Consider the following 16,300-nt stretch of genomic DNA (forward strand, 5'->3'; position numbering starts at 1 on the left):
GCAGAGTGGCTGCTCCTCTTCCTGTCCAGCTCTCTGCTGATGGCCTGGGAATGCTGGGGAGGATGGCGCAAGGGCTGGGCGCCTGCACCCACATGGGAGACTCAGAAGAGGCTCCCATCTCCCAGCTTTGGGCCATCCCAGCTCTGGCCTTTGTGGCCACCTGGGGAGTGCATCAGGGAGTGGAAGATCTCAGTCTCTGTCTCTGCTTCTCTCTCTGTAACTCTTTTAAGTAAAAGAAAGAAGTCTCTAATATATATATATATACACATATAAATCTTTTACATATGTTGTATGTATATGCAGTTTAGCGTAGTGTGCTTAACCACAAGCAAACTCATGCAGATAGCCCCCCGCCGGGGGGTTTTCGGCTAGCCTTGGATAGTTTTCTGCTCGACTCCCTGCACCCTCTGCTCTGCATGAAGTTTTGCGGTCCTACAAATACATAAAAGGAAATCACATGTAGCTATCATCATGAAATATTAAGAAGATAACCTTTGAAGAAAACCAGCACTTCCAAGGGACGGGGGGAACCGTTCAAAAGAATGGCAGTTGCCCATCCTGAGGAGGATGTCTGTTTAGTGAACGAAGCAAACTGCTATGAGGAAAGTTCCTGAAGTGCTTCCAAAACACAGGGTTGATGAGGACAGAGTGAAGAATCACTTCAGTGGGCAGGGTGGGACCGGGACGGATATATCTCCTGGCTTGGGAGGTCTCATGGGCAAGTCGAAGATGGCATCCCCAGCACCCAGTTTTTCCTGATAGGAGCAGGTGAGCATCTACTGTGTGTTCTCTGAATGCTTGGGGCAATGCTAAATTTGAGGCCCTGCAGTTTCTCTTGTCTACCATTGATTAAATCTTGAGTCAGCATGATTTTCAAGTATCAAATAATTTTCCAGTTGAAATTACCTAGAACAATTCACTGAAGCAGACATACACACATGAGAGAGAGAGAGAGAGAGAGAGAGAGAGAGAAAGAGAGAGAGAGAGAGAGAAGAAAGCAAGTGAATGTGAGTATGCCTGAGTCAGGTGGTTTACTGCTCAGATGCGTGCAACAGCTGCAGTTAGGACTGAAGCCAGAATCAAGAACTCAGTCCGGGTCTCCCATGAGGGCAGCAGGAACCTGGTCACTGCAGAGGCCGTCACCTGCTGCCTCCCAGGATCTACACTAGCGGGAGTCTGGGGTCAGCAGCAGAGCTGCCTGTCAGACTCAGGCATTCCGGCAGGGGCCACAGATGTCCCGACTGATACCTTAACTGCTTATGCCAGTTGCCCACTCTGGTTAAACCCATTTTCAAATGGTGAGTGTGTTTTCTGCTCACAAGCTCTTTTTCTTAACCCTATAAAACCATATAGTTGCTAGGAGCAGAAGCATGCTGTGATGCAATGATATCCTGTAGTTGTAGGAGGAGCCAGAGCTTGATGTGAAATTGAAAAGGGAGGAGAGGGAGAGGTGGCAGTTGCTGGGTTGCCCAACGGCCAGATCCTGAGGTGGCTGCCCTGGAAACAGATGGTGAAGCAGGCCTTTTGTATCATTGGGTAGGCCTGAGGCTCTGCCGAACCAGCGACAACAAGCAGAATCTTTGAGCTGGCGGAAACAGCATTCCCAGTTGTGTTCTCCATCTTCACAGCAATGGTTCCCCCCTCCCCCGGTCTGCATCCTCACTCTTTGTGTTTTCATGTTTCTGGGCTGTAGGAAATACCTGGTGAGGTTTTGCTGACCCGCCACTTGACTGTCTCCTGAATCCAGCCAGCCAGGGCGGGTAGCGTGCTGCTGTCAGACAACAGTGGCTGGATTTTTGAGGCCTGCTGTTGAAACTGAGCTGTCTGATTATGGGAGGGGTGCTTACTGCACAGCTGCAGACTTTGAAGTCATCTTGTCCTTCGGAAGGGCTAGCAGGGAGCTTGGCAGGGGTCCCTGCTTTGTGTTTGTCTCTGCTGTAAGCATCTTCTTCCTATGATGACAGAGGTTACTGTCTTCCCGTTACAGATTGAAGAAACTCGGCTCAACATCGACAAGATCGCAGAGCACGTGGAGGAGGCCAAGAAACTCTACAGCATCATTCTGTCTGCGCCCATTCCGGAGCCCAGTGAGTGCTGACTCGGGCGGGGCTCCCAGCAGTGGCCCTGTGCCTGGAGGCAGAGCTGGGCTTTTGCTCCCCTCTGTGTGTGACCGTCACATTGCACCAGTGTGCGTGTCACACATCCCTGTGTTTCTTCTCGCTTCCCGGATCTCCCACCGCCTGCCCAGCTGTCGTCGGCTCTTCTCTTCATGGATATACGCAAAGCAAATCTTGCTCTCCCTCGCGGCTTGGCCCGGTTGAATAGCAGTGATCTCGCTGCTTCTCACACCCCCACGCCCTGTTTCACCTCTACATCTTTGCTTGTGCTGTTCCCCCTGCCTGAGGTTCTTTTCCCAGAGCCCTTCCCAACCCTACCAGGTCAAATCTTTCTTTTCCCTCATGAAGTATTCTAACGTGGTTCAAATTCACAAGAGTCCTTCTCTTCCCAAGCTCCTGTTTGTTGCCACCATTAAGGAAAACGTCCTGCTCCCCCTAGTTGTTCAATGATTTTAGCGCAGGGCTTAGAGTTACAGTTTTGGTTCCTCAGTAGGAATTCACTCTTGCTTTTTTCAGTGGCTTTCTAGAACCTAGTGATGAAAGTTGGTACGTTTCAGCAGAGCATATCCACACTTTCCCTGGTCATGTCTGTGGCTTTCTCTCTATTCTGTTTTCTGCCACCCCCACCCATTCTTCCTGTCTGTATTTTAATCAGACTAAACTTTGGCTATTTCCCAAATATGTTTTTTTTTTCCACCTCTTAGTTTTTTGTCTTATTCCCTGTCCACATTCTGCTCTTAGTCTCTTTCTCCACAGTAGTTAACACTTTATGCCCTACTGAGCCAGTCCCTGGTTAACTCTTTGTCCCCCACAGAGCCAGTCTTCCCAAGCTCTGCTGAGGAGCCGCTCCTGCCACCCTGAGCACACCCTCACCAGAAACCTCACTCAACTCCCTAGCTCACGTTAGAACTGCTGACTCACTTCTCCGCTGTTCTGTTTGCTGCTCTCCAGCAGACTGAGCACCTTGCAGACAAGTTCTGTGTACCGTTTCACCGATTTCTTAGTTTGTAGCTAAGTTCCAAGCTTGTAGTGAGAGCTGAAAGGTTTTTAAAATAGCAGGAAGCAGGAATTGGGAGCAGAGCTGGGAGTCAGACCCAGGTACTCTGGTAAGAAACGTGGGCCTTCCAAGCAGTAGCCTAGCCATTATGCCAAAGGCCCACCCCTAAAATATATATTTTTTTCTTTTCAAAAAGTTAATTTGAAGGTCAGAATTGTACAAAAAGGAGGAGAGATACACATAGAGAGAATTCTCTCTCTGCTGGTTTACACCCATATGGTCAAAACAGCTGGACCTGGGCCATGCTGAAGCCAGGAACCCGGAGCTTGCTCTGGGTCTCCCACATGTGCAGGGCCTCAGACGCTTGTGTGTTCCTCTGCTGCGTTCCCAGGCACACTCCCAGGGAGCTGGATTAGAAGCAGGACAGCTGGACTTGAACTGGTACCTGTGTGAGATGCTGGCAGAGGTTTAATCCACTATGCCACAATGCCAGATCCCCCAAATGGTATTTGAATCAGTACTGCTAGCTAGTTACTATTCTGTTCTATTCACCACAGGAAAGTTTTAGGCGTTCAGTAGATATGTCATAAGTACTAGTGGCTCATTTTGTGTTAATGAGACTTAGTTGAAATTTCTTTTCTTTAGACGTTCCACAGAACCCTCTCAGGCCTTCTAAATAAAGCCTTTATGGTAAGCCAGATTATTTCTTCTAAAAGCAAGGTTCTTAGCTTTTTTTGTGTGCTGGACAATTTCTTTAAAGGGAAGATTTTAAGTCTCCTATACATATACATATGTGTGTGTGTATGTATGTATTTTTTTTCTTTAGGTCTTGGACAGGCTGCCTAGAAAATACCATTTAAAAATAGGCTCTCTGGGGTCAGCACAGTGGCTTAAGGCTGATCTTCCACCTGCAGCATTGGCATCCCATGTGGATGACGATTTGAATTCTAGCTGCTCCACTTCTGATCCAGCTCCCTGCCTATGGCCTGGAAGGGCAGTGCAGGATGGCTCAGGTCCTTTGGCCTTGTAATGATGTGGGAGACCTGGAAGAAGCTTCTGGCTCCTGGCTTCAGATCAGATTACCTCTGACTGTTGCTGCCACCTGAGGATGAACTAGTGAATGGAAAATTTCTTTCTCTGTAACTCTGCCTCTCAAATAAATATGAATAAATCTCAAAAACAAGTGCAAATTAAAAAAATTTCAAAAAACCTGTGATACTGTCGACAAGGTCTGGGGAGCACACTGGGATTGGTTCTGCTCTGGGTGACAGGAGCCTGAGCAGGTACGCCGTACCCGCTGCTGATCAGTGGGCCTGCCAGAGCAGCTGATCTGTTCATTGGTGACGCCTGCCTCCTTTGCTTTTCTAGAAACCAAGGATGACCTAGAACAGCTCACAACCGAGATCAAGAAAAGAGCCAACAATGTCCGGAACAAGCTGAAGAGTAAGCAAGGGACCAGGGGAACAAGGCAACCCTGCCCACCCTCTGTGTCAGCCCCCCGGGGCCAGCTGGAAACTCAGCTTGGTGGAAGCAACACCACGTGTTCTGTCTTTGCTCATGGCTTGGCGCTCTCCCTGCAGTGGCGATTTTGTAGCCGCAGCTGTTTACTGTTCCTTCTATGCTAATTGTAGTTAGGAGTCTAGAATTTAGAAAATGAGAAGGAGTTGTGCAACTTGCTCCTTTAGCATAGTCCTCAACCTTTTGTTTACTGTTCCTATTTTCCTAGCTCCTACATGGGTTTGACATAACTGAAAGGTACATTATTCAGTTTACAACTGTTTCATAGTGGGACAGGTATATTATGCAATTGCCACCTCCTTTCCTCCAGCATGTTAGTGCATGGCTCATGCATTCAGTTTTCCTGGAGTCCCAAAAGCTTACATAATTCCATCTGTGGTATATGCGATGTTGCCCAATATGTTTGGTCAATACAAGCTGTTGGAACACAATTTGTTATTTTCATTGGGCGTGGGAAGTGTTGCAAGGTGCAGCTTTGAGTTGTGACGACTTAGCACTCTGTGGGAGTGGCAGCATGAAGATCTGAGCCTGACTCTATTGATGACCAAGGCCCATGGTGGTAACCAACATGGCGAGCCCTGTTGAAGAGGGCTCACGTTTGAGACTGCACTCACCTGGTGTTACCCCTTGTGGGCTGCCAGTGTGAGAATGCCTGGAGGTTTGCCATTGGGCTGTGTGTTTCTTGGAATGAGGAACAGATGTGTTGCTGGAATCACCTCCCTTCCCTTTGCAGGCATGGAGAGGCACATTGAAGATGATGAGGTTCGTTCATCAGCCGACCTTCGGATTCGGAAATCTCAGGTAAGGTCTTCCCTGGTCCAGAGAACATCTACTGCAATCTTGTGGAACAAGAAGTGGGAGACTGGTCCATCTTTAGTTTAGTGGGCTTTTTTTTGTTGTTGTTGTTGTTGTTTTGGCTTTAATTTTGATCTGAATTTACATGGCAGTAGTAGGTTAAAAAAAAGTGTAAATATTGTGTTGCTTTTGCAGAGAAGAATCGAGTAGGGTCAGTGCTAAACGTGGGCAATGGATAAAATGTATGAAGGTTTGATCTTAGGCATTCAGAGCTGTTGAGTTTGTACATCCATTTGTGAGCTGGAGAAGTTGAGATCAGTTAGGGTAAGGCTCAAGGGTCTTTATAGTTGCTCCATGTGGAAAGAGAGACTGACATCTGTAGAAGGCAAGGCTAGTGGGTGCGAGGCTTGGAGGGTTCTAGAAACAATCTCTTTGGGTCACATGATTGCTCTATGAAGTCATCAGGACAGATAAACAGGTGCTGAGACCATGTTTTAGAAAGGACAGTGTACTCTATCAGTGACACAAGACTGAAAAACCAAGAATCTGCTTCTTACTCGTGTTTTGATTGTGAGTATAGACTGCTGTTGACCAAACCACATATGTTGGGGGAGATCTGTGATGTCATAGATTCCTCACTGCCCCCTGCTTCCTCTGAGCTTACTGCTCCTTCCATTGGCCCCACAGCACTCTGTCCTCTCTCGGAAGTTTGTGGAGGTGATGACCAAATACAACGAAGCTCAGGTGGACTTTCGTGAACGCAGCAAAGGCCGGATCCAGCGGCAGCTCGAAATCAGTACGTGCTTGAGGCTGGGCGTGTGCTGCTCCACCTCTTCCTGCCCTGTGGTTGTCCATCTCCGATTGTGAGACCTCGGGAGAACAGGCAGCAGCTCTTCTGGGGCTTCTGTGTACTTATTCTGTGCCCAGGCCCAGAGTGGAGGTTGTAGCTGTGCATGTTCTAAATGCTACATCTTGGGCAGAAAGGTGGCTGGCAAGGTGCTTCGCTGTGTTTTTTTTTTTTCCCATGGGATGTGGCATTTCCTCACACTTAGAAGGGAAACATTTTCTAAATGATTGCTGTATTTCAGTACCTCTCCTTTCCTGTGTATTTAGTCGAAAAGCACATTTGTGAAATACAAGGCATGGTGCTAGCTTCTGGGAGGAATAAAGAAGTGGATAAAGCCGTGGCCTTGAGGAATTTTGTGATGTGGAAAGCACGGCTCTGTAGGGCAGAACATGCTCCAAGTGGGAGGGAGTGTATGAGCTAGCACGTCATCAAGAAAAACAAGTTTGCTTGAGTGACACATTTTCCAGGGTCTGGGAAGGAGATATGTTTGGAATAGCAGTGACTGGTTAAGATGGAACATAGGGGGCTTGCCCCAGCCCCAGAATAGTCATGAGGACCTTGGCTCCTGTGGTATTGTGAATGAAGCTATGAATGTTCTGAGCTGGGGTACCATGTAATCAGATATGGGGTTTGGAGTTAACTTCTGATGATATCAAGGGTGGATTGGTTAGGGGAAAAATCAGAAACTAGATACATTGGGATGCTTTTGGGGAGGGGTGTAGAGCCCTTGGTCTTTATAGGGAAAGTCCTTATCCCTAGTCTTCTGAGAACATTACAAATGGTGCTTGGTTCTTTGGTCTTCATCTTTGTTGCTTTACTTCTTTTACTATTAAGCTGGTAAAAAGACAACAGATGAGGAACTGGAAGAGATGCTGGAAAGTGGCAACCCAGCCATCTTCACTTCTGGGGTGAGTATCCCAGGTGTGGGTCTGGTACTCCCCTCTCATGGCCCCGGAGACCTCTCTGGAGCGTCCCGTGAGCTTGGCAGTTGCAGGCAGCTTGGGAGGTGAGGCTCATCTGGAGTGTGTGCTGTGGGAGTCACTGGTGGCCTGTGTGTGGCCTGTTGTAGATCATTGACTCCCAGATTTCCAAACAAGCCCTCAGCGAGATTGAGGGTCGGCACAAGGACATTGTGCGGCTGGAGAGCAGCATCAAGGAGCTGCACGACATGTTCATGGACATCGCCATGCTGGTAGAGAATCAGGTAAGTGGCGGCAGGGTCAGTGTGGGGAGGGCAGAGAGGAGGGAGGCCTGGAGGCCAGTGAGGTTTCGGGGGAACCCATGGGAGATGTGCATAATGGAGTAACAGTTCCAGTTTCCCAGGGAGATGGGGGAATTCTTACGACAAGCTGACCTTCGGGGGATCTCAGTCTTGTCATTCTTGCCTGTGACTTTGACCTCATAGCCATTGCGAGATAATACAGGGTTTGATGTGCTTTGCCAAGTGCTTAGTTCCCCAACCCTCAGGATTTTTTGTTTGTTTCTTCTTTATTTTTTAAAATATTTATTTATTTAGCATGAGTTACAGAGAGAAAGAGACAGAGAGGTCTTCCATCTGCTCATTCATTCCCCAGATGGCCACAATGGCCCGAGCTAAATTGATCTGAATTGTGAGCCAGGAGCTTTTTCCAGGTCTCCCCAGTGGGTGCAGGGAGCCAGGGACGAGGACCATCTCCACTGTTTTCCCAGGCCATTAGCAGGGAGTTAGATGGGAAGTGGAGAAGCCAGGGTTAGAATTGGCACCCATATAGGATGCAGGCCCTGCAGGTAGAGGATTAGCAGCCCCACTTTCTTTTATTCTTCAGAGAGATGAGTTCACAATGATGATGCCTTGAAAAAGTCTCTGCATGTGAACTGTCAGTGATGACACTGACACCTGTGAGTTTTTCCCTCCATTTCACTGTGGACATTTACCAGGTTTTTTTCCCTCCATTTTTATATTTTTACTTATATGTGTTTTTCTAGGGATCATGGTACTTTTTATTAAAGAAAAACAGCAGTCAGCAACATGAATGGAGGACTAGTAAAATATTGACAGACCCTTGAAATGCTGATGGTGCAGTTTGAAAGCTTGCTTTGTCCCCAGCATGCTTGCTCAGGGATGCAACTCTAAGTCACCTGTGTGTTTGGCACTACTTTTACACAGTCAGACAGCCCCCATTGCTAGGTCACAGATCTTCACACTGTGCCACAGTCACCATAACTTCCAGCTGCTATGCTGCCTGGGTGGAATTGAGGAGCCTCCTTAGCAGCTAGGCTGTCACACCTAGTTGAAGTCCACATCCACACAGTGCTTGACTGGTGTAATGTTGTCTCCTGGCCCAGAGCCTGGATGCCTCTCCTTGTCACCCTTAAGACCTTTGAGCCTGTTTCTGTCCCTTGGTCCCCACTCTTCTTTTTCCTTCCCCATACTGCCTTGCCGAGGAACTGGTCTGAGATTCAAATGGTGGTAAGTACCTTGCTGTCTTTGCAGACTACCACAGAGTCGTTGGGGAAGGTCTGGGCAGGTGATCCGCCATCCTAAGATGCCTAGGGAATTAAGTGCAGTGATCAAATCTCCCTTTCAGGGAGCGACATCTGAGAAATGCTTGGGTGTCTTATTCTGAGACCACCGTGTGGAGGAGCAGAGAAGGCCCAGTAGCTTGGGGAAAGAAACCAAGAGTCCGCCACTTAAAGAGCTTGGGGACATCTCTTAGAGGAAGCGAATGTTCCCAACCTCACATACTGAGCATGTGCTGCATGTCAGGTATTAGTTTACAGTAGTGAACAAACTCATCTCAGCCCGAATCAGCTTGGTTTACCTCCTGGTGATCTGAGTCTGCAGTATCCTAAAAACATAAGATATGATTATTTGAGCTCATCTCCATGTACTTAAAAAAAAACAAAAAACAAAACAAAACTGGGAGTGTATGTGTGTGTTTACTTAGTACGCATTTAGGAAGTAGGTGCCGAGTGCCCTGCACAGTGCTGCTTACAAAGAAGTAATTCAGTGAATGTTTCTTGGATGGATGGTCACCTCCAAGGGCTAGGAAGCCAGAGATAATGAAGCATTTGCAATGTGCCTTATAGGAGGCTGTGCCTCAGAGTTTCTGTAATGTTCCTATTAGTACTGAAGATTATAAGAGCACCCTTCCCCACCTGTGCCAGGGCTGTGTTCTGGCAGTGGGTTTATTGGATGTGACTAATGTTTGTTTTTTGCAGGGTGAGATGTTAGATAACATAGAGTTGAATGTCATGCACACAGTGGACCATGTGGAGAAGGCCCGCGATGAAACTAAAAGAGCTGTGAAATACAAGGGTCAGGCCCGGAAGGTGAGGCTCGCTCTCTGCTTTCAAGGAAGAGAGTCCATGTGGTTTGCTGTCTCTTGCCTTTTCTCTTCCCTCTCTCTATCTGCGTTTGCGCTGCCACCACTTCTCGCATCGGGGGAAAGGGAGCCATGATTGACCGTATTGAGAACAACATGGACCAGTCAGTGGGCTTTGTGGAGCGGGCCGTGGCAGATACCAAAAAGGCGGTGAAGTATCAGAGTGAAGCCCGGAGGGTGAGCCCTTTCTTCTCAGCTACTCTCGTTTCTCCTCCCTGTGTCCTTGAGCCCACGCCTTCTCTGTCCTGGCTGTGTCCAACCCCCTCCGTAGTCTGACCTAGAGACTAGCTGCCCACCCTTGCTTCCTGCACGTGCCTCGTATGGATCTGGCTCATGTGCACTTGGCCCAGGTACCCACACTTGAATGGCAGTTCTGTAGCATGGCTGCATGGCTCGGCTGTTTCTGCCGTCTCCTGCATGTAGCTGATGAGATCCTGTCTCCAGAAACCTTTAACACCATTGTCTTTCACTTACGTAGCTCAAGTCCTGCCTCCATTTCTCTTTTTCTCCGCCTTGTACCTTCACTAGCTCTTATTTCTGGAGCATCTGTCTTTGTATTCTGTAGCTGAAACAGTTGAGGGTCAGAGATGAGGTGACTGAGTTCAGGCCGGCCATCCAGTAAGTAGAGGGTCTGAGATTTAAAATCAGATCCCAGTCTGTTACACTGTTGTATTTGTTCACTCTTCCTGCTTGTTTGAGGACTTCTAAGCTTCTCTAACTCATTGACTCTGGGTATTCAGCTCCGATGGCTTCTGCTTTTTAAACTGCTCTTCTTGGACTCTCTCTTGAGCTCTGATCTCTTTGTTCTTCAGTTCTGTGTTTTTCTTCTAGCTTTACCTATTGCTTATGCAGGGATCTGGGAGCTGGAAAATTATTGTGAATGAGGAATCCTGGCTGGATTCTACTTTCTGACACTGTTTCCAGTCACTGTCCTTCTGTTTGCTGTAGCCCTGGTCTGATGGTCAGGGCTATCGGGGACAGACAGTAGCTAGAAATTAAGACAATATCAAACACATCTCTAACTTTTCCTTTCAAAAAGGGAAAAGGTTATTTTGGTCAGTTACTGCATAGGTGCCACAATAGTGGACTTTACTGTAGCGGTGACTTAGCAAAGTGCAGTGTGGAAGCATCACATTTGTGTCTGCTGTCATTGCTAACTAAGAAGTAACTGAATAAATGCAAAACATCCTAAAAGAATGTCTTTATGCAGAGATGTTAGACTCTTATTTGGAAATATAAGATGCTTTCTTGCTAGGAATAAGAGAAGTTGGGTTTTGGATGAATTATTTTTAATTCTAATGATTTGGTTTTATTTGTCTTGTTCTTCTCTCCAGAAAATGATAATTATCATTGTGATAGTAGTTGTGTTGCTGGGCATTTTAGCATTGATTATTGGACTTTCTGTTGCACTGAAATGAGAATGGCCTAAGGGGCTGCTGCATTGAAATGTAAGTAAACGAATGCTTCTCTTGGGGACTCTGGATTGACTTTTGGAGGGAATTAGGCTTGTATTTCAAATTCTACTTCTGTCCTCTTATGATTATCTTTGGAAATACTGAACTACCCTCAAACTTTTGGTAGCTTGTAGAGTTTTTTCATCTCCTTAATTTTTTTTTTTTAATATTTGTTTGTTTGGAAGGCAGAGTGAGTGGGAGCATTTTCCATCTACTGGTTCATGCCCTACATGGCCACAGTGGCTGGAGTTGAGTCAGGCCAATCAGGAGCCTTGGGCTCCTTCTGTCTTTCACATGGGTGGCAAGGGCCCTATGACTTGGGCCATCTGCTGCTTTCCCATGTGTATTAGGGAGCTGGATGGGAAGTGGAGCCAGCTAGAACATTGGACTGGTGCTCATATGGAATGCTGGTATTGCAGATGGCAGCTTCAACTGCTCTGCTCCAGTCTGATCCCTCTATTCTATCTTGACTCTGGCTGCAGTACTGCATCTTGTGTTTGTTCCTGTTTTGTGATTTTTTTTTTCCCTTGCTCTCTATCAGTCCTGCGTTTCACCTTGTCTCCTACCAGACCCGAGTACCCCATCTTAAGTCCACCTGGGAATAGTAGGCAGGTCCTGGGAATGGTCTGCGTCTCAGATGTGGCGCGTCTTGTGAATTCTTACCAACTCTCATGGGTGTAGAGCTTTGTTTTCTGCATCCTTTTCAGTGTGGATTCTAGTGTTGTTAGGACTATCTGCTGGATCCTGCATGGCCTAACAGCTGATACTTTTGGGTGCTGAGTTTGTGCCAAATAATGTTCTAAACACCTTATATACATCGTACTGAATCCTCACAATACTGTTGTGAGATAAAGTTAGTGGCATTAGCATTATGTACTTTCTACAGATAAGGAAACTTATAGAACTTATAAGTAACAGAGACAAGTTCACATAGCTTTTGGTAGAGCTAGGGTTTTTTTTTTTTTAAATTGTGTCTTAATGTCTTCTTGTCAAACAAGATAGTTGATTAGTATTGTCTATAAAGTCTAAGAGACCTTGGAGAGTAATGGCTTTAAAATGTAGGCTATTGATTATCTTAAACTTTGTTAGGAATGCTGAATCAAGTTAATAGTGGCACGACAGGAGGCATCATTATTAGCTGCACTAAGACGACTTTTGTAACTTCTTAAACTACTTTATTTCAGTGTAATAGAGCATGTATTATTAATAAAATGGCCTAGAAATAACAAAAAAAGTAAACCTTTAGTATTATTGCTGCTAACGCCTCAACATGTTATATACTCCGTTTCATGTTGTACAAACTACATTCATAATTTTATATCCAGCTACAAAACCTTAAACAGTAGTCTGTGTCATTAAACTCTGTGAAACTAATTTCCATTTTAAAAGATTATTTATTTGAAAGATTAGTTAGTTTATTTGATAACTTATTTATGCCAGAGAGAGTGAGAAGGGTAGAAGGGTAGAGAAGTAGAGAGAATGATACTAAGTGAGTGACCTTCCAACTGTTGAGTCACTCGTCACGGGCTGGTCTGGACCAGGCCAAAGCCAGGAACTCTGTCCAGGTCTTTATATTGGTGGCAGGTGTCCACATACTTGGGTCATCTTATACTGCTTTTGCAAGGATCAGGGAGCTAATTGGAAATGGAGCAGCCAGAACTCTAAGCAGTACTCAAACATGGAATGCCCATGTTATAAGTGGTATCTTACACTACTATGTCACAATGATGGCCCCACAGAAAGCTGATTTTCAACATGAGATTGTGGATATGCTCTCAAGTACTTAATAGTTCCCCAGTGTGAAGGTTTCTGGTTTTTGTTTGTTTGTTGTTTAACTGTCTAACCTTGTATATTTTTCCATTTTAACTTTTATCATAACTACAAATTGGAGTTGGATTACTGAGGTAAAACATAATATTTTAAAGACCTGATGCAGAGTTTTGATCTTTTATTTTATTTTTGGTCCATTGTGTTTCTTCTTCCTTCCATGTGACAGAATCTGAAAAGGTTTATTTCTGTATTTTATTTAGTATTAAGCATTTGATTTTGAGAGATGAGCAACAAATATGTGGTCGGTCATTATAGGCAGTTAATTGGTCAGTTCTCCTTTGTCATGGCATTTGAATTTTGTTTGTAAAATCAGTTTTGTTGTGACACTAGAATTTAACATTTTAAAAGTGTAGTATATTTCAATACTCTTGGATGAAAGATTTCTCACCAATTCATGGTGTCTCTAACCATTCCCATTTAAAGATTTGTTTTGACTTGAAAACCAGATTTATAAAGAGAGACAGAAAGAGTGATCTTGTATCTGCTGGTTCACTCCTCAATGGCCAGAGCTGGGAAGAACTGAAGCCAAGAGCCAGGAGCTTCTTTGGGTCTCCCACATGGGTGCAGAACCATCCTCTGCTGCATTCCCCGGCCATCAGCAGGAAGCTGGAATGGAGGTGGGGCAGCCAAGACTCTAGAACTGGTACCCGTAAGGGATTTTGACACTTGTAGGTGGAGGATTAGTTTGCCATGTCTTGGCATCAGCCCAGCAGCCCACCATTCCCAGTTTTAAGAATTCAGAATTTAACTGATTTTTGAGGAGGTGACTAACTTGATCTCTAAGACAATAAAGTTCCTGAATGCAAAGAAGCTCAGCATGATGTATTCCATATCCCTTAGTAATGCCAAGACTGACTTTTGTCTCCTGGGTCAAGACAGCCGTCTCCCTCTGTGTACTTATGGGAGAGAGAGGTCTCTGGGCAAGACGGAAGCTAGGAGACCCGTGTGTACACTGCTCAGTTACCTGTGGCGACTGCTCTAGGATAGCATCGTTCTCACAGTGTGTGGAACTGGGGGACTTTAAGTAAAATAAACCAGAGACAAAGGCAGAAACTGCATGTTCTCCCTCACAGCTGGGAGCTAAAAACTCCAACAGATGGGGAAGGTCTTTGAATCTCTAGAATTAAGAAACTTGCCCAAGCTGATGTGCCCTCTAAGTTGGGGCAACCATAGTAAGACTCCTGAGCTTTTCCATATTCTTTTCTTGTGTCTTTTTCTGAAAGAAGGGGAATTGGGGGGGGGGGCTCATGAGAGAGATTCGAGCCCCAGAAAGCTTTGAAGCCTGCATTCAAGAGGTGCTGCCGAGGACAGGGCATTGTAAGCAGTGATTGTGCCTTCCCTGGAATGTTCTTCCATGGCTATGTGGCAGCTGTGGGAAGGCTTACAGAAGGTCTGGAGAGGTGTGCATTTTTTCTTCCTTTTAACTTCATAAGAGGGCCTTTTGTTCTTTGTACAATGGAATATTTTGTTGCAGCTGCTGCCTTGGTTTTGTCTGATTTTTCAGGCCATGTTGCCTTCTCCAGTGTTCTTTTGCAGTTACTTCTCTCCTTTCCACCTGCTGGCCTTGTGGCCAAGTCCTCCTGCACTGATCAGCAAACTCCTCTCCCTGCTTCCCTTAGAGCCTGTGTCACTCCAGCCTGGCATGGCCACCCTGTCTGCAGATGGGAACGGGCGTTTGAATGGCCTTCCTGAGAACGAGTGGGATCTGTTCCTTTGTTTCCTTGTAAGGATCCCTGGACCTGACTCAGCAAACCGTCTACTCCTGGAGGAGCCTCACCTGCCTGAAGCAACCCTGAGTTTTCCTCAGAAGCACCTGCTGCCCCACCAGATCGCAAGTGCCTTTCTCCTGGACCATACGAACCAGGCAGCTTGGGTGTGCCGAATTATGCCTTGCCCCTTAGAGAGCCCAGGCTGACCCTGTGGTGGTGCTGTATGTTCTACCTCATGGAGTAGTCTCCTAGAAATTTCAATGTGTGTGTGTGTGTGTGTGTGTGTGTGTGTGTGTGTGTGTGTGTGTGTGTGTGTGTGTGTGTGTGTGTGTGTGTGTGTGTGTGTGTGTGTGTGTGTTTTAAGGAGAGTATCTTTAACATAGAAGAGGGGTTCTCAGTTTGGAGAACATAGGCTTGGATCTGAGTCATCTGATGCCAGCGTCCACTTTGTGGTCCCTATGTCTCAACACTCAGGGACTGCCAGATACTAATTTGGTCTGGGGAGCTAATCTGTTTGAAATTCTTATATTCAGTTTGGGGCCAACTTTACTCTTTCTATGTATTGGATTCTCATGTCTACCAAGGAAGGCTCAGGACATGGTGGTCATGTGCAGCTGTCATTGGTGGAGGCTGAGAGCCTGGGATATTTGTTTTTATGTCTGAGATTTGGAGACTCCTATTAGAGACTGATGCTTTGTGAAGCCACTGCCTCGAGGCTAAAAATCACCAGGGATTTCAAATTGGGCCAGGGACAAGGTGCTCGAGTCTCAGGCACTCTGGAACTGTTTCATGAGACTGGTCTGTCACTTTATGTGGTCACACATGTTCCAGAATCATATTTATAACTGTGTGTGAAATGTATGTGCATGTATGTGTATGTGTCTCAGAAAGCAGGAAACTAGAAGTGAAAGATATTATGAACTCCCCACACTCAAACCCCAGAAAATTTGGCTAAAAATTACTGCCAGTTAGTCACTATAGGAATATAATCTTCCCATGTTCCCGGGAAGCTTGCTTTTAGGTGAGGAACGGGAGATGCAGATGAGAGCTTTGGAGACTAGTCCCTGCTGAGTTTGTCTGCATGGCAGAGAGCGGGTGTCATATTTTGACATCTCTGCTTACCTGCTGTTATCCCATGGTAAATTGATATCATCCATCACCTGTTGGAGCTCTGCAGGATTGACTCAGTTGGGAAAGACCAGTGACTGAAGAGCAGGTTTTTCTTACTGTTGGGTTAATGAACTAGACAGCTGGAGTTCCCCCCTCCCCCCACACGGACGAAACAATAGCCAGGATATTTCTAGTGTCTAGCTCAACGGTAAACTCGTGAGAATCCCTGTCGGCATTGGGCAGCCTCTCTGGTTGAGTGGACCAGCTTTATTTCAGCTTTCCAGGTTAGTGAGCACCCCAGTCCAGGTGCTGCCCCTTAGCTTGCTTTGCAAACGGTAATCACTCCCAGTCATCATCGGGCACTCAGACAGAGCCAAGGGCTTGCCCCATTGCCCGTGGTTATGATGTCAAATAGAGGACTGCCTCCAGCAACAAGGGAAATGAACTTTAATCATAGGCCTCCACTGTCTGTGAATGAGGCCTTGGGCTTACAGCATGTGAAGGCTTTTTTTTTTTTGGTTGTTTATAATTTAAAAAAATGTAAACAATTATTTTATT

General features: G+C 46.1%; 1 protein-coding gene across 3 annotated transcripts in view; it reads left to right on the forward strand.

Annotated features, from left to right (window-relative positions):
• STX3 (syntaxin 3) overlaps positions 1 to 16,300 on the forward strand; it is a 43,635-nt gene that overhangs the window by 24,653 nt on the left and 2,682 nt on the right. Inside the window, exons 3-11 of one of the 3 annotated variants that reach the window (XM_041003980.1) lie at positions 1,988 to 2,087; positions 4,483 to 4,557; positions 5,366 to 5,433; positions 6,115 to 6,223; positions 7,109 to 7,182; positions 7,344 to 7,478; positions 9,476 to 9,586; positions 10,974 to 11,087; positions 14,543 to 14,742. In XM_041003980.1, the coding sequence (XP_040859914.1) occupies positions 1,988 to 2,087; positions 4,483 to 4,557; positions 5,366 to 5,433; positions 6,115 to 6,223; positions 7,109 to 7,182; positions 7,344 to 7,478; positions 9,476 to 9,586; positions 10,974 to 11,057 (756 nt within the window). In that variant the 3' untranslated portion in view covers positions 11,058 to 11,087; positions 14,543 to 14,742. Of the gene's footprint in view, positions 1 to 1,987; positions 2,088 to 4,482; positions 4,558 to 5,365; positions 5,434 to 6,114; positions 6,224 to 7,108; positions 7,183 to 7,343; positions 7,479 to 9,475; positions 9,587 to 9,705; positions 9,817 to 10,973; positions 11,088 to 14,542; positions 14,743 to 16,300 lie in introns of those variants that run through there. The other 2 variants (XM_041003979.1, XM_041003981.1) reach the window with 2 other exon arrangements.

Source organism: Ochotona curzoniae, unplaced genomic scaffold, assembly GCF_017591425.1.
Source record: "Ochotona curzoniae isolate NIBS_2020 unplaced genomic scaffold, NIBS_Ocur_1.0 scaffold_3171, whole genome shotgun sequence".
Classification (NCBI taxonomy): domain Eukaryota; kingdom Metazoa; phylum Chordata; class Mammalia; order Lagomorpha; family Ochotonidae; genus Ochotona; species Ochotona curzoniae.